At 53.9% G+C, this 17,077-nt stretch overlaps 2 protein-coding genes across 5 annotated transcripts; both read left to right on the forward strand.

Moving 5' to 3' along the window:
• Positions 1-4: 4 nt before the first annotated feature.
• On the forward strand, positions 5-2,802 carry C19H17orf49 (chromosome 19 C17orf49 homolog). 3 transcript variants are annotated; one of them, XM_052658351.1, is made up of 6 exons: positions 5-109; positions 295-389; positions 1,023-1,124; positions 1,800-1,990; positions 2,218-2,322; positions 2,530-2,802. In XM_052658351.1, the coding sequence occupies exons 1-6, from the start codon at positions 89-91 to the stop codon at positions 2,592-2,594; spliced, it is 579 nt and encodes a 192-aa protein (XP_052514311.1). In that variant the 5' UTR covers positions 5-88; the 3' UTR covers positions 2,595-2,802. The 3 variants fall into 3 exon arrangements, with proteins under 3 accessions (XP_052514311.1, XP_052514312.1, XP_052514314.1); XM_052658352.1 differs by having other exon boundaries at positions 2,534-2,802; XM_052658354.1 differs by lacking the exon at positions 1,023-1,124.
• A 5,883-nt stretch (positions 2,803-8,685) lies between these two features.
• BCL6B (BCL6B transcription repressor) lies at positions 8,686-14,471 on the forward strand. 2 transcript variants are annotated; one of them, XM_052657989.1, is made up of 9 exons: positions 8,686-8,721; positions 9,265-9,455; positions 9,686-9,907; positions 10,018-10,362; positions 10,623-10,747; positions 11,501-11,665; positions 11,746-11,876; positions 11,991-12,128; positions 12,529-14,471. In XM_052657989.1, exons 2-9 carry the CDS (start codon positions 9,277-9,279, stop codon positions 12,643-12,645), a joined length of 1,422 nt encoding a protein of 473 aa, XP_052513949.1. In that variant the 5' UTR covers positions 8,686-8,721; positions 9,265-9,276; the 3' UTR covers positions 12,646-14,471. The 2 variants fall into 2 exon arrangements, with proteins under 2 accessions (XP_052513949.1, XP_052513951.1); XM_052657991.1 differs by lacking the exon at positions 11,501-11,665.
• Positions 14,472-17,077: the final 2,606 nt, after the last annotated feature.

Genomic DNA, 17,077 nt, shown 5'->3' on the forward strand with positions numbered 1-17,077 from the left:
CTGGAGCCGTTGCACCGCCTTGCTGTTCGCGGTCCCGGCTCCGAGGTAGCGGCGGCGGCGGCGTCTCCGTGAGGAGGCGCGCGGGGCCATGACGTCAGCGTCCACAAAGGTTCGACCTCCCTCGCGGACAGCGCTCCCTGGCGGCCACGGGAGGGCGGGCCCCCCAGTTGGCTCGCGGCTCTTCCGTCCCGGGCGGGGGGCGGGCGGGAGTCCAACCTGGGGTGGGGCTAGGGGCTCCGGGCGGGACGGCGCGGGGCTGTGCGCCGGCCCCCCGTAACGCTGCCCCGCCCCCAGGTCGGAGAGATCTTCTCCGCGGCGGGCGCCGCCTTCACGAAGCTCGGAGAGCTGACGATGCAGCTGCATCCCGTGGCCGATTCTTCCCCCGCGGGGTACGTGAGCCCGGGCTGGGGACCTGGACGCTGAGATCAGACGCTGGGACTTGATCACAGACACCGACACTCTCTAGGGCAGGGACAGATGTTAGTTTCCCTTCGTGCCTGGCACAGCGCAGAGTAGATCTTAATAAATGATTATTGAATGAATGAATGACAGATAAACCACAGACTGAGGCTCGTAATCTGGACTCATTTTACAATTCTGTCCTGCTGCGCATTGGCAGAGCATAGACCATCACCACTACCCATTCACCCCAAATCATGTGGGATTCCGTCAGATTGCAACAGATTGTGTTTAGGGGGCCTGTTGGTAAGACACCCCCCCCCCCCCACTTGTTGAATTAGTTTCAGTGGGCTGTTTACAGCAGCTGTTTCACGTTGATGGGGGAGCCGTTTTCTTCTAAGGTTGTTGCATTATCGTTTGGATGGGGGTCCTCAGGGTTCCCACAGGGCCTTAAGAATTTTTTTGCTTTTTTTGTTTGTTTGTTTTTTAAAGAGGACCTCTTTATGGAAGGGGCCCCGGACATTGCAGGGAGGAGGCTGGTTGCTGTGGAATGCGTAGCCTGTGGGCTGGCTCCACATCCCTCCTCCTCCCACTTTCGCTATTCCCCTCTCCCCTTCTGACAGTGCCAAGTGGACGGAGACGGAGATAGAGATGCTGAGGGCTGCTGTGAAGCGATTTGGGGACGATCTTAATCACATCAGCTGTGTCATCAAGGAACGGACAGTGTGAGGGAGGGCTGGCTGGCAGAGAAAGGGCGGGTGGGCAGCTTTCTTCCTCCATACCCATTTGTTCCATCTTCCTCAAACTCCCTTCCAGCTCAACATCTTTCCTACTCTGTGAGTCCCTTGAGAACTGAAAGAATAAAAGAATTGTCACAATTGGTCAGAAGTTACTAAAATGCTGTGGTCATCAGGACCTTACATGAATTTAATTTTAGGTTACCCAGTAGTTTAAGATACCCAATAGTTGAATTTGCTAGTAGGAATTCCCTGGTTATTTATACAGATCTTTTGAACACTCCTGTGGTGTTTCCAGGGATATTATGATCCTGAACTAGTCGATCAGGATCTGTTAATAAGTTTCAATCTACCTGTAGGTCACCCAGGCTTACCTGGTAGTCTTCCACGTCCATACATCTCTCCCAAAAGAGAATTAGGGTGTGGGCCTTTCCCACTCCTCAGCTGAGGGACTCCACTCTTCATGCTCCATTTGCCCTCATTGGCTGCAAAGCTTCCAGGAAAACAAGAACCCTAGCAAAGGTCGTTGAGGCCCTCACCTGGATTCCTATGAAGGGGCTCCCCAGTGTTCCTTCAGAGTGGCCCATCTCCCCTGCCCCCACCCCCTTATTCTCTCAGCCTTTTTTATGACTCCCTTCCTAACTTGCTCTCTCGTCTCTTTAGGGCTCAAATAAAGGCCACCGTGAAACGAAAGGTGTATGAAGATTCTGGTATCCCCCTTCCAGCCGATTCACCCAAGAAAGGGCCCAAGAAGGTGGCATCTGGTGTATTGTCGCCTCCTCCAACTGCTCCTCCACCAAGCAGCTCCAGTGTCCCTGAGGCCGGGGGTCCCCCCATAAAGAAACAGAAGGCTGGTGAGGGCTGTGGAGTTGCTGCCTGGGGATTAGATGTCCCATCCGCGGTTCAGTGAGAGAATTGGGCTTTGGTCAGAGGACAGATCTCTTTTCCTCTCCCAGTGAAGGTTCCAGAAACTGGCTGGGGTGGGGAAGGGAGGGAAGGAGAAGTTGAAACTTTGGGAAGTGGGTGGGGTGGGGGGAGAACTATCAGGGAACCTAGAACCTAGCTTGTGCCCCCCTCCCAGATGTGACACTCAGTGCTCTGAACGACTCGGACGCCAACAGTGACCTGGTGGATATTGAGGGGCTAGGAGAAACTCCTCCAGCCAAGAAACTCAACTTCGACCAGGGTAGGAGTCCTCTTCCTCCCACAACAGCTGAAGGGATGGGGAATGGTAGGGAGGGTCTCAGCAGGAGCCCCCTCCCGTGAACTGGGGAAGAGAAAGTTCCCTGCTATGCATGCAGGGGTCAGGTCTGTAAGGAGCCAGGTGCTCTGGGGAAACGGGAGTCCTACTTGGGACTCGCTCCATCTCGGCCCATTTTACTTCCTGTTCCAGACAGCCTGACCCTGGATTCTGGCCTTCTGTTGACCTCCGCTGATCCTCCTCTGCTCTCATGCTGAGCCTTCCACCTCTGACCCCTCTCACTGTTCACCCTGGACCTGTGGATTGCTTGGGACTCTGAGCAAGGCCTGCATGTGACAGGGTGGAAAGGCTGCCAGGGGCAGCCCACCTTGCTGTTGCTGTATGAGCATCTGCACCCCAACCCCTGGGTCCCCCCCACAACTGATGGACGTTTTTATACAGAAAACAATAAAGATCTCCCTCTCAGCCTGGTGCTTTCCGCCTGACATTACGGGAGTATGGGGGACACTTCTCTCTCAGCTTAGCCCCCGGGGCTTAGCCCCTCCTCGGCAGCTCTCACCACCCTGCCTGGAGCAGCACAGCCAATATTGGCAGGCTCTCTTCCCAGTACCAACATTTCTGTGCTGCTAGAGCCAGGGGAGCTGGGCGTGGGCAACAAAGACTCCACTTTGCTCTCTGGAGGCAGCATGTACTCCGGGGTCTCTGGCAGCCAGTACTCCTGAGACTGCCCTGGGGACTTCAGAAGGGCAGCTTCCAGGGCTTTCACACCTCCCATTCCCCGCCCCACCCCACCCCACCTCCCACCTCACCAGAAGGCCCCAGATGTTTTCTGTGTCGCTTCTCCAGGGTGGCCTCCCGGGCCAAGCCTCAGCGGCGCCTCCCCCACCCTCGCTCTAACACCACAGTGTGGTTTGGACGTGGCCACAGTGCCGTACAAACCACAGTGTGCTGCTGGGGCGGGAGCAGGACTGGGGTGGGTTGAGAGAAAGGGAGCACAAGACAGTGCTGTGAAGACCCCACCACCACCAAGGGTGGGGAGACACAGAAGACTGAAAGGCAAACATGGCCCCAAGAAGGGTTGGGGAAAGCAAGAAACTAGAGCTAGGAGCTGAGCAGGCCACTGAAGGGAGAGGGGCCTATGGGGTGAGCTTACAGTGTAGTAAGACTGGAACCATCTTCCCTGTAGGAACTCTGCTCAAGGGATCCCCAGGGTGTGGGGAGGTGGGATCTGAGGAAATAGGGAATGACTGTGGGGGACCAACAGACTGCCTCTCGACTCAGCAAGGGCAGGGACCCAAGGCTTCCTGTGTCCGTTCCTCCCCTCCCTGGGTCAGAACCCAAGAGAAAGCAAGGAAAGACAGAAGGCCAAGGACAGCAGTGTTGGGAGTTGGCAGTCCAGAGGTGGTGGGGCCGGAAGATGGTTGGGAGAGGGGGGCCGGAAGTCGCCCTGGGCCCTGGGCCTGCCACAAGATGGAGGCCCAAGGCAGGAAATGGAGGCCAGGGGGAAAGGGGAGCAGCAGGGCCCAAGAAGAGGGCCTTCGGGACCTGGGGGCCAGGTATTCAACCCTCAGGACTGTCCCCATTCCTCATGGCCCCCCAGGACCCAAGGCCCACCCCCCACGACAACCCCTACCAGCCTATTCACCAGGCCCAGGAAGGCGGGCCCACCCCAGAAAGCCACGTTTAAGCTGACAAACATGCCTCTCCCCACCCCCACCCTAGGCCTTCCCTCAGCCTTTTTCTCCTGTCCAGGACTTGATTTTTAAAAAACACCCCCCAGAAAGCAAAATCCAAGGGCCAAAATCCCTTCCGCAAATCAAAATAATATCCTCTAAAACCCAAAAGTTATCCTCCCTTTACCACCCCCCCTTCCGACACACCCCCCAAAACTCTTAGCAATCAAAAAGATCTAAGATGGTGGTGTAAGCAGTCTTTTTAGGCCCCGGGGGATGCCAGACCCCCTCAGATGAGACCCCTATCTGTCCCACATCAAATTCTGCCAAGGCTTCCTGCTCCTCACACCCCTCTCCATAACCCCAAAACTGAACAGCTGCCCCCAGCTCCCATCCTCGGCAGAGCCTTTGTGGGGATGGATGAAACAAATCAAACACTGTACTAACGGCTGGGGATGTTGGGGGGCCCTCTGGTCTCAGTCTTTGGTTTCCATCTAGGGGACTACAGTTTCGGGGTGTAAGAGAAAGCCTCTTCAATCATCCCCCCAATTTCAAGACTGACAAAGCCCAACCCCACCCGAGCACGCACCTCCAAACCTCCCCCCCAACCGCCACGTCTCTCCTGAAAACAGGGGACACTTTCCTCCCCACTTACCTCAGCTACTCTCCCCTGAGATCCTGGTCCCCTATTTTGAAGGGAACAAAATTTGGGGTGCATCCCTTACATTTGGGGTGCAGGAGAAAGGAGCCGCCCCAGTCGCATCGCTGGCCTCCTTCCTCTCGGCTGGCTCAGGGAGTGGGGAGTGCCCTAGGGAGGGGGGACCCCCACAAGAGAGCACAGGAGGGGGTTCCTCCACTTCCAGTCAGAATTGGGGACACCCCCCCCCCAAACCCGTCCCAGCCCATCCGTCTCCAACTCGGCGGGAGAGGCAGCTGCAGTGCCCCAGTCAGATTCCCCCAACACTACATTCCTCACCCCATCTAGAGGGGTCCCGGGGGCCCCAAAAAATCCCAAAAAAATCTAGGATGTTGGCAGGACGGTCCTGGACTAGCTCCCCAAATTTGGGGTCCTCAGATCCCCCCATTTTTTCAGGAAAATTCCGTCTTTCACCTGCCTCCCGCCAGCCCTGCTCTGTCCCGATGCCAATTTTGGAAGTCACTCCCTCCTTCCTCCTCCCGTCTCTCCAGGCCCCCCCGCTCGGGGGCTAGGGTCCAGGACACCTGGCTTCCAGGCCGGGGGAGGGGGGCACTCCTCGAAGGGCTAGGGGCCAGGAGGTCAAGCTCATAGCCCCAGTCTTAGGGAAGCAGGAAAGCCCGATCCTCCCTTCCCCTCCCCCCTAGCTGGTCTCCGTGGTGGTTTAGGAAAGCCTGGAGGATTGGAATCTGCCATTGCTGTTGCACAGGCAGTTTTTTTTTCCTTGGGTTGGGGGGGTGGGCGGTGGGAGGGAGAGAGGGGAGGAGAGCCGAAGAGAGCAGGGACCGGGGTGTGCAGAGCTGGCCTGGCTTACCCCCCAGCCCCTGCTGCCGTGGGGAACCCCCCCTCATCTCACCCACACTCCAAGTCCTCTGTCTGCTTTCTGTTTGGGGCTCTTATCCTAGAAAATCAGGGTACAGATTCACCTCCTCGTACCTCATCACCACCTCTCCTTGCCACAATTTCAACAGCACTGCCCTAGTCAGGAGTGTCCACTTGACCACAAGACACCCCACTTCCCCCCACTTTTCCCTAAGTCGAGGTGTGTGCCCTTAATAAATTGGGGTTCAGAATCTGAAACCACCTTTTCTCCCTCAGATCTATCCAGGCCACATAAAAATAAGAGGAGATACGCTCCCTTTCCAAATTTCTTCCATCAAATCTTGGGCATATTTGGAGGTTCACTAAAAAGACTTCTAGACTCTAGGGTGAGAGGGAGCTAAAAGCAAAGGATATCCCAAACCATTATCATAGTCCAAATTAAGTGAACCCTAAAATCAATCTCATGTCATGATCCACCACTCAGCTTCAACAGATGCACCAAAGAGTGGCAAAACACCCCAAAATAAGGACACCCCAAAGCTTTAGTCTCCTACCCTCAGCCCTCACCTTGTTTCCCCCTGGAAAAAGCCTCCTGGCTCTCATGCATACATAGAAATATCCCCCTCCTCAAAGTAAGCTTGCACAACATTCAAATATAAAGCCTTGCTCCCCGGCAAGGACCCACAATCACAAAAGGCCTTCAAACTTGCTCCCAGGTTCCTATTATGTTCCACCTCAAGCTAATAAAAACCCCAAATTGAATTTCATGTCCCCCCAAATATAATCTGAACCTCAACATTTATCTGGTACCCCATCAGACTGTACCCTAAAAGCACCATGATTACTGTACTTGAAATCAGATTGTCCACATACACCAATGACTATGAATCCCCTACACCAAATTTTCATCCATCACCAAAGAACACCTAGCTGATTGTGGGTGTAAGAATCCCCAGAACTAATATAGCTTCAAAATCAGCTCCATGAAAGTGTTAGTCACTCAGTCATGCCCAACTCTTTGCAATCCCATGGACTAAAACCCACCAGGCTCCTCTGTCCATGGGATTTTCCAGCCAAGGATACTGGAGTGGGTTGCTATTTCCTTCTCCATGGGATCTTCCCAACCCAGGGATTGAACCTAGGTCTCCTACACTGCAGGCAGATTCTTTATCGACGGAGCCACCAGGAAGCCCAATGTAGCTTCAAAATCAGCTCCATACCTCAGACTTACTACTGGCCCTCAACCCTGAATCCAGCCCTCAGGGCCCAGAATGATGAGTAACTCAACACCCCACATCTGACAGATAGACCTGATATCAAAGGAGCTGCAGGTCTAACTCCCACCTCCAACTGGCCAGAGACCAAAGTAACCCTCATTTGCAGAAGCCACCACACCATCTTGAATCCCTAGTTCCCCATTCCCAATGTCTCAGCAGTTCTTTCCTGCACCCAAACAAAGACATCCTCAGTTCTGAAGAGGAGGGCCCCATGTCTCTATATGCAGCTCCACGGATTATGGCCAGTCATTATTGGGCAATTGTAGACGTTCCTGAGCCCAAATGCAAGTCCTGCTTGGCAGCTAGACTCAGCTCTGTTATCCAAATGAACCTCATCTCCCCAAACAAAATATGAGGGTGTGACCCATGCCTATCTCCCAGATCAGGGACTTAAATTGGGGTTATCAGCCCCTTCTGCCCTCTCTCCCTTGTTACCCTGAGACCCTCGCTTTCCTCTTCTGTCTGTTCAGTGCATCTAACTTTTACATTCAGTTCAGTTCAGTCGCTCAGTCGTGTCCGACTCTTTGCGACCCCATGAATCACAGCATGCCAGGCCTCCCTGTCCATCACCAACTCCCGGAGTTTACCCAAACTCATGTCCATCGAGTCGGTGATGCCATCCAGCCATTACATTAATGTTTACCAAAAAAAAAAATCACCTCTAAATACAGATAATAGCATCGAGGTTAATAAAAAATCCTGGGCTCCCATGGCTCAGACCCTCGGCTCTTTGTCCCATTCATTTTCCTGGTTCCCAAAGCCCGCGGATTTCTCACCCCAGGCAGGAACCCCAGGTTCAGAGGGAAGTCACTTCTGTCGCCTAACTCTCCCTCCCTCCGCCCAACCCTGGTCCCCTGGACAAAGTAAATGCGAGCAAAGAGGGGGAGAATGACCGCCCAGACCTAATCCATCCTTCGCCCCCGGCTGAATGGACCCCCAGCCGAGTGGAGACGAAGGGCGCGGCGAGGCTAGTGCTCTTCTGCCCCCTCGTGGAAGGAGCTGAACATTGCCGAGCTTCGCCTGCTTGCCGCGCTGGACCGCGGCGTCCCGCCAGCCTCTAAAGCGTCGCCGACGGGCGGGTGCTCAAGGCCCTAAAGAGCTGGGACTGGGGGAGGGCGAGCGGGCTTTGGGCGGGAATCTGCCTCTCTGGATCCCTAAAAGGATTCAGAAGAGCGTCGGGAGCTAAAAGTTCGGACCCTAGGTCTCTTGAGCGTCTCTCGGCCGCCACCCGGGGCTTTCCCCACCTCCTCGAGGGGAAGCAGCTGGCGGAGCCGTCCGGTCGCAGGACAATGGAAGGAAACGAACTAGAAATCATATCCGCCCCCTCCCTATCGCGCCCGGTCAGAGCCCCTCTTTTGCAGGCCCCGCTAGAGGAGCCTGTTGAATGACCACACCCTCCCTGTCTGAGACCCCACGGGAGCCCACTGTCTCCTCCCCAAACCCGGTGTTTCTTTGGGCTCCCCTCAATCTCCCTTAATACCGTACATTGCAGGGGCGGGGGTCTGCTGTATTCACTCCTGTAACAGGCTCCTTTCTAAAGCCAACACATCAATTTTCGCTGTCCCGGGTCCCCCGACGACCTAAGTCACCCAACGACTTAGTCACCCAAGTTTCCCATCTCAACATCCCCAACCTCCTCCCCAATGCCAATGTCCCACCCTCGGTTCCACTTTCAGTGGCCCAAGACCCCTTACGTTACGACCACCCAAGCGTTTCCGAGGTCCCGCCCTGGAGCCGGAGACCCCGCCCCGGGTTCGCCATCTGGAGAGCGAGGGAGGAAGGAAGGATACAGACCCAGGCGTTCACCCCACCTCCACCCCCGCCCCCGACATCCCGGCCAGATAAAGGTGCCGAGGCCAAGAGGGGAGAGAGACCCCGCCCCCTTGAGAAGAGAAGCTGAAGCCCCTGCAGGACGGGGGTAAGAACCAGAGACTGAGGGAGGCAGACTCCTGGGTCCCTAGAGAGTCGGGGCTTGTTGATGGTAGGAAGACCGAGGCCCATTTTTGGGCTAAACTAGGGATCCAGGACTAGAGAGTGGAATTTCGTGGTTCGGGGAAGGGAGCTTGGATTGGGATATGGAGGGATGAGGACCACAGGTCGTCTGGGGTCTCCAGGCAGGATCGTACACCTGAGACCAGGCGCGCGGTGAGGCAGAGGGGAAATGGGGATACTGGAAGGGCATTGGGAGTCTAAGTAAGGGCGCTGCGGACTGGATTCCCAACGCTTGCCATCGACGCAGCGGTGTGGGACACTTCAACTCGCTCCAAGCGCTGTGGAATCTTAGAGGAGGAAATCGGACGATACTGAGGTTGAGGGCTGACAGAACGAGATGAATTAAGTAAAACTGCGTGAGCCGGGGCCGGGGGCTTTCCCCTGCACCTCAGGAGGAAGAGGCAAACTGTGGAAGGGAAACCGTCTTGGGACGACAAGGATCCCTGAGCCCTTTCCTTGGCACCCGCAGGCCTCCGTCGCTATGGGTTCCACCGCTACCCCGGAGGGAGCGCTGGGCTATGTCCGCGAGTTTACTCGCCACTCCTCCGACGTGCTCGGCAATCTAAATGAGCTGCGCCTGCGCGGGATCCTCACTGACGTCACGCTGCTGGTTGGCGGGCAACCCCTTCGAGCTCACAAGGCAGTTCTTATTGCCTGCAGGTTCGAGGGGTGGCTCAAGGAGTGGGGTATGGAAAAGGGGGCGGAGCTATAAGGTCTTTGGGAGGACCCGGAAGCCAAGCCTTCCACAAACAGGAGGCGGAGCGACAGGGAATTGAGGGCGGGGTGAGAGCTAGGGAGGCGGGGCTTCGTGTAGGGGCGGTGCTTTCGACGGGGTCAAGTTCCCCCTTGGTTCCCCAGCCCCTAACTCGACATATCTTCCCTCTCTCCAGTGGCTTCTTCTATTCAATTTTCCGAGGCCGTGCAGGAGTGGGGGTAGACATGCTCTCCCTGCCCGGGGGCCCCGAAGCCGGAGGCTTCGCTCCCCTTCTGGACTTCATGTACACTTCGCGCCTACGTCTCTCTCCCGCCACCGCACCAGCAGTCCTCGCGGCCGCCACCTACTTGCAGATGGAGCATGTGGTCCAGGCATGCCACCGCTTCATCCAGGCCAGGTGAGGGAGCCCCAACTTGGTGTTCCTCGTGGGTGAAATGGCATCCCAGGTGTCAAGGGCAGAGGCCAAGATTAGGAAACAGCACTAATGTCCATCGCACTTTTTCTCAGCTATGAACCTCTGGGCATATCTCTGCGGCCCCTGGAGGCAGAACCCCCCACGCCACCAACGGCCCCTCCACCAGGCAGTCCCAGGCGTTCGGAGGGGCACCCTGACCCACCTACTGAGTCTCGCAGCTGCAGTCAAGGGCCCCCCAGTCCACACAGCCCAGACCCCAAGGCCTGCAACTGGAAAAAATACAAGTTCATCATACTGAACTCTCAGGCCTCCCAAGCAGGGAGCCTGGCCGGGGAGAGTTCTGGTCAACTTTGCTCCCAGCTCCCCAGTGGAGATGAGGCTTCCAGCAGCAGCAGCAGCAGCAGTGAAGAAGGACCCATTTCCAGTCCCCAGAGCAGGTACAGAAACTGGAAACCACCCCACCCCACCCCAACCCCAGCATTTGTAGCAGTAGCCTCAGCTCAAGAGGCACAACCATTGGGCTTGGATGATCAGTAACAGGAAGTGAGAGAGTGGGCTTCACCTTAGGGAGCTGGCCAGAGGCCAGGCTTACTTGGTGAGGTGGGCCCGTGGCAATACAACTGGATAGGGTACATTGGTCAATACCCTATCATATGATGTCTCCTAACCATTTTTCTGGGCCTTGACATCTGCCTAGGCTTTCTCCAACTGCTGCCACTATGCAGTTCAAATGTGGGGCTCCAGTCAATACCCCTCATCGGCTCACACCCCAGGCTCCAGAGACCACTGGGTCACCTTCTGGGAGGGCTCATCCACCACCAGGTAAGAGCCTCTCCTTCTACCCTCTTGGCTTTTCTCCTGTGGCTACTCAAGGCCAGTTGGGGCCAAAAGACCACAGGGAAGGCCTAGTCCATTTTCAAATTAGAATCACCTGGAGAGCTTCTTTAAATCCCATTGCCCAGGTCACACCCCATGGATCAGAATGTCTGCAAGTGGAATCCAGGCATCAGTATTTTTTTAAAGCTTCCTATAAGCAGCAGTGTTTGGCAACTTCTGGCATGTTCCCATCCAGGGCTGAGTGGTCAGCCCAGGGCTGGCAAAGCCTCTCTGGCAAGCTGTCATCCAGGCTGGTGCAAGAGAGAAGAGAGGGGGTACTTCCCTGGTGGTCCAGTGGCTAAAACTTCATGCTCCCAATGCAGAGAGTCTGGGTTCAATCCCTGGTCAAAGAACTAGATCCCACATGCCTCCACTGAGACTGATGCAGCCAAAGAAATAAATATTGTTAAATAAAAAAAAATAAGAGAGTGAGAGAGAAAGAGAAACAGAAACTTCCACCCATAAGTAGGGGCCTCCACCTCCTACCACCACTATTGGAGTGATTAGCAGAATACTCTCAAATTATAAAGACATAGAGACAGATCCTGGCTTGTCCTCTCAAATAACCATGTGACCCAGAGCAGGTCAAATGAGCCTCAGCAGCCTTAACAGTAAATTGGAGGCAAAACAAAACCAAACCTGCTACCCTGTGGTCTGAGAATTCACTGGTATTGTTGTCATGACTCACCCCGTCCCCAGGAGGTGAATTTTTCAGCTGCCAGAACTGTGAGGCTGTGGCTGGGTGCTCATCGGGGCTGGACCCCGTGGCTTCTGGGGATGAGGACAAGCCCTACAAGTGTCAGCTCTGCCGGTCTGCCTTCCGCTATAAGGGCAACCTGGCCAGTCACCGCACGGTGCACACAGGTAGGGGAGGAGCAGGGAGAGGACCCTGGCCTTGGTGCCCACTGCTGTTCTCCTTGACCTCCCTTCCTCCCCGCCTCCAGGGGAAAAGCCCTACCACTGCTCCATCTGCGGAGCCCGCTTTAACCGGCCGGCTAACCTGAAAACGCATAGCCGCATCCATTCGGGAGAGAAGCCCTATAAGTGCGACACATGCGGCTCGCGCTTTGTACAGGTACGACAGTTTCAGAGCCTGATCGCAGGCAAATTTGCGAGAGGGCGAGGTGGGCCGAATGGGGAGGGTTCCGTCCCTTCCAGGGGCGCGGCCTGAGATTCCCTCCTTCCCCAGGTAGCGCATCTGCGCGCGCACGTGCTGATCCACACCGGGGAGAAGCCCTATCCTTGCCCCACCTGCGGGACTCGCTTCCGCCACCTACAGACCCTGAAGAGTCACGTTCGCATCCATACCGGAGAGAAGCCTTACCACGTGAGTCCCCGACCTGGCCTAGCCCAAAGCCTTGGAATTACCTCCTGTTTACCGACGAGCGGGGCTCTGAAAGGAGCGGGCCTGGAGGCTTTAGATCGAGGCTAGGTGGGCGGTGTCCTTGTAAGAAAGGGGTGGGACCGAGGTAGGGGTGGCAGGTATGGAAGTTAGGCTCCTGGACGGGGCGTAGTCCTGGAGAGGAGGTAACAGGTGTAAAGACGCTTTGCTGAAGGGGGCCTCCTAGGCCTTCCCCAGAGGATTAGGGAGGATGTGGGGACTCAAGGGGCTTCCCTGTATCTCCCAGAGCTTCTCTCAGGTGGAGCGCTGGGCGGTTCTCCCTCGCTCAACATCTGAAAGGTGGTCGTGGGTGGGGAAGAGACCTGATCTGGCTGTCATCCTACAGTGCGACCCCTGCGGTCTGCATTTCCGGCACAAGAGTCAACTTCGGCTACATCTGCGCCAGAAACACGGAGCTGCTACCAACACCAAAGTGCACTACCACATTCTAGGGAGGCCCTAGCCGAGTGCCGCCCCGGCCCCACTCCCTTCCCGGAAGACGGAAAGCTGCGGCTCACGCCTGCGTTCGCTGCCAGGCTTGGGCGTGGGGGTGTGCGAGGCCCCTGGATATCAGCGACGGCCACCACCTTTAATTTCTCACTGTGGGGAGCAGGGGTGGGAGATTCTGGCCTGATCTGCCTCTGTTTTGCTGGTCAAAACCTCTTCCCCGCAATCGATATTGTTTCTGAGCAGAGAACAAGCTAGGAGCTGGAGGAGCGGAGAGACTGGAAGCCTGATTTCCTTAAGGAATCAGGCCTCCACCTGCAGCCCCTGTCTCATTTGATTTATCTGTAAATATAATTTATTGAGGCTTCTGGGTGGCACCAGGGCCTTCATACTATTGCATTTACCATGTCCCTCTTCTACAAGTGTGATCAAAAGTGACCTGAAACTCGGAATGAGAGGTCACAGCTCTGCTGGCAGAGATTAGCACTTGGCTGCCTCCTTTGGCTTGAGTGTTTTATATTATTATTGTCTTAACTTTTATCTTTAGAATTGTTCTTTTCCCACTTGCTTGCTGGTTTGTTTAAAATGGAGGAAAGGGTTCCCTGTGCCCTGCCCCTTCAATTCTAGGTCTGGAACCTTTATTTGTTCTAAGGCAGCTCTCGGAACATGTGGGTTTGTGGAATTGGGTCAGGAACCCTCTCGAATATTCTGAATATTGTAGGTTTTCTAGCAGGCTAGCACTGGATATAGACTTTTTCTGTCCTTCAAGGAAACTATGATGAAGTGGGGGTAATATATACCTCCTGGAGGCAGTGATTGTGGGGCCTTTGTCAGTCCTGGAAGTTGGGGGATGACTTGAGAGACTTTCTCTTAGGCCCCTGACTGTCCTATTAGTCTGGCCACCTAAGTTTGGCTCCATGGTAGTTTTGGCTATCTGATAGAACTCACCCAGGAGCTTGAGTTGAGCCCACAATCCTCCCATTAGGGCCTGTTCTTACACGAAGTTGCTCCCTCTATGCAGGAGAGATCTGCAGTTCCATATCAAAAATGATGCAATCTTTTCTGAGTCTGCCCAGTCTCTAAGAATGCAATGACCTAGGGGAGAATTATCTTGAGTTAAGACTATGACCTTTCCTTTACTGCAGAGCCATCTGGGTTAGAATGTTCCTTGGGGGTTCTACGTGAGATGACCTCTTCTTCCTTTAGTAGATATTTGGACATCTTCTGGCAAGTGTCCAGATTTCAGAGATTTCTTTGCCTCTAGAAGTCACAGGTGCTTGGTAACTTTCTTACCTTAGAAAAGCTGAGTCTGTGACATGGTCTTCCCGTCACTACATTGCTGTCTGGAACCAGTGAAAGCACTAGAACCTTCCACAAGGACAGAAAAGGGGCTGAGTTCCATTATGGATTTGCTGTAGTTGGGATTATGATCGAGATTAGTGTTGGGATTAAAGCTTTAAAAGACTGACTGATGGACCATCTAGTTGACCAAGTATCCCATAGGATTAAGAGGTTGTTTGAGGGACATAGTCTCTGGTGTAGGCCAAGTAGGTAGAAAGTTAGAAATGGATTGCCTCTTAACTGTGTGGAGCATCTAGAATGTTAGATGATACTCTGAAGTATTACAGTCCTGCCCCTGTTGCTCTGGGGCCTGTTGGTTTTAGGGACATGGGGTAGAGGGTAAGAAGCACTTTGAATTTGTGGGATGGAGCTTCCTCAAGACAGGTCAGTCCTAGTGGCTGTCACTTGGGGACTGGTTAGAAAGCTACTCTTTTCCCTCTTTCCCTCTTAACCTCAGTGCAGAATTGAAGGAGGGAGGGAAAGCAGAGGAAAGAGTTGAGAAGAAACTATATATATATATATATATATATATATTTTTTTTTTTTAAGCAGATTGGATGGGCAGGTGGAGAGTGCCAAGGGGTGGAGATGTTAGATCTTGCAAGATCAGAATCATGGAATAAAGAAGCCTCTCTGTGCTGCCTGTTGTGTCCTGGGTTCTTGCCTGTGGCGATCTGGGGACTGGGGAGAGATGGTTCTTCCTCATGGATACCATCTTGGATTCTGTGCCCATCCCACTGTCCCATCCATTTTAAGTGGCCCTTGTTCTCCCCTTCCCTGCCCTTGCCTTCCGGCTCATTGTGTAGGAACCAGTGACTTCATGAAGTCTCTCCGGAGCCACCTGCATCCTGCTGCTCTGAAGTCACTTCCTGCCTGAGATGTGGAGGTAGCAGGGAGAAACCAGGAAGCCACAAATAATACCAAGATGCTGGGGGATGCATCTGTGCAGGGGAACTTGATGCTTGGGACACCCCCTAGCACCACGGAAAATGGTTAGGACTTGGGTCCCCTAAGGACAACAGATGCTAGAGGTGGCGGTGCGAAGACCATGTGTTTAGAGCCAGTGTGCCAGCGCTACCCGTCCCCCAGCAGCGATGTCTTGGAATCCATCCAGTGCCTAGTACTCGATTCTCTTCCACCCTTTCTCTTGTCCTGTGTGTCTTGGTGCACAGCTTTGTTCTGCCCAGAGGGTGAAGGGTCACCAATTCTGATAAATTACCTCCCTCTTGGACTTAAATTCCTCATCTGTGAAATAAGTCCATTAACATGGATGGAATAATTTCCTTCCAACATTTATAGTTTGTGGTTGTGTGTCTCAGTCTTTTAAAACCCGTGACATGGGTTAGATGTTTTTTAAGCACAAAACAAACTAAAGGAAAACCTCCCTTCCCTTCCCTCTATGGCTTATCCCCTGTTTAAAATAAGACTTGCTAATATTACTTATCTCCTGCTTCATGTGCATGCTAAGTCACTTCAATCATGTCTGACTCTTTGTGACCCTATGGACTATAACCCACCAGACTCCTCTGTCCACAGGAGAGATTCTGGGGTTCTCCAGGAAAGAATACTAGAGTAGACTGCCATGCCCTCCTCCAGGGGATCTTCCTGACCCAGAGATCTAAGCCACATCTCTAACATCTCCTGCACTGGCAGGCAAGTTCTTTACCACTAATGCCACCTGGGAAGCCCAAGGCATTTTAGTGTATAGATTTTCTAATTCAACCCCCTGACAACCTAAAAGTAGGAACTATTACTAGCCTCAGTTTACAAGTCGGGAGACCAACTGAGAGATTCAGCATCTTGGCCACGTTAATAAGTGATGAAGCCAGGATTGGAACTACAATTTGATTCTACAGACTGTGCTCTTAACTGTTATGTTATATAGCCACACCAACTTCTACATCTTTGATATAGTCCCTACCGGTCAAAGTTCTGACTCCACTTACAAAAAAAAAGGAGAGAGAGAGAAAGAAAGAAAAAAAACTTTTTGGGTATGACTATTTTTATTTCCCACATACAAAAAAGTATAAGGCTCAATATGCTTTTTAAAATTACACAGCCGTCCTCCCCACCCCAGCCCCACTTGTCTGACCCCTTGAGCTCAGATTTCAAAGTCAGTGTTTTAAGGAGCTTGAAGCCAAATCATTAGTGCTACATAAGGCTGGAGGAACTGGGTACTGGTTGGGAAGAAAGGGCTGATTGTACCAGTGGTCATGGCTTGTCTCTTTTAGTCTATCCCATCATGGGATCGAAAAATGTGGTTCAGTTCAGTTCAGTCGCTCAGTCGTGTCCGGCTCTTTGCGACCCCATGAATCGCAGCACGCCAGGGCTGCCTGTCCATCACCAACTCTCGGAATTCACTCAGACTCACGTCCATCGAGTCAGTGATGCCATCCAGCCGTCTCATCCTCTGTCATCCCCTTCTCCTCCTGCCCCCAGTAGGAAGTGGTTGTTACCAGAGGGCAGAGGGAAAGTTTCCAGCCCCACTGAAGACGGGTGCTGGTGCGGCTCTGAGTGACTTCACAGATGCACTTCCTCTGCCCAGTTATTTTTGGTCTCTGTGACCTGCAGGTTTCCTGTTAGTGGGAACAGAAGGGACAGGAACAAGTTCCCATTACAGAAATATATGCCAGGAATCCAACAGCCCATTCTCCTCTTTCCTTGGCCTCTCAACCCTCTCCATCCAGGCATCTAGATTTAATCTTATCTCATAATCGCTCTACGCCCCCTACCCCCGCCCCGCGTTTCAAATCCTGGACCCCTTACTAAATATGTTTTCCTCTCCTGAACCAGCTTATCCACCACCAACCCCCACGGACTCCTTACGTGCGCATCTCTGTGCAGAAGCCGGATCAAATTAGCCCACTAGGTGGACAGGGGACCGAAGCTGCAGCAGTGCACACTCCTGGGTCACGTGGGGCCCAACTATTTGGCCTCCGAAAGTCCTCTCTCCACGCATGCGCCCCATTCGTTGTCTAGTACAGGACGGGTTCTAAACTCCGCCCCGCCCCTCTGGCTCCGCCCCCTGCTGAGGAGTCCCGAGTCCTTATTGGTGAGCTTCGGACAGGGATGCAGACCCTGGCTGGCCAGGTGTAACACTTTCAATGA

The sequence above is a fragment of the Budorcas taxicolor genome, chromosome 19 (genome assembly GCF_023091745.1).
Source record: "Budorcas taxicolor isolate Tak-1 chromosome 19, Takin1.1, whole genome shotgun sequence".
Taxonomy (NCBI): Eukaryota; Metazoa; Chordata; class Mammalia; order Artiodactyla; family Bovidae; genus Budorcas; species Budorcas taxicolor.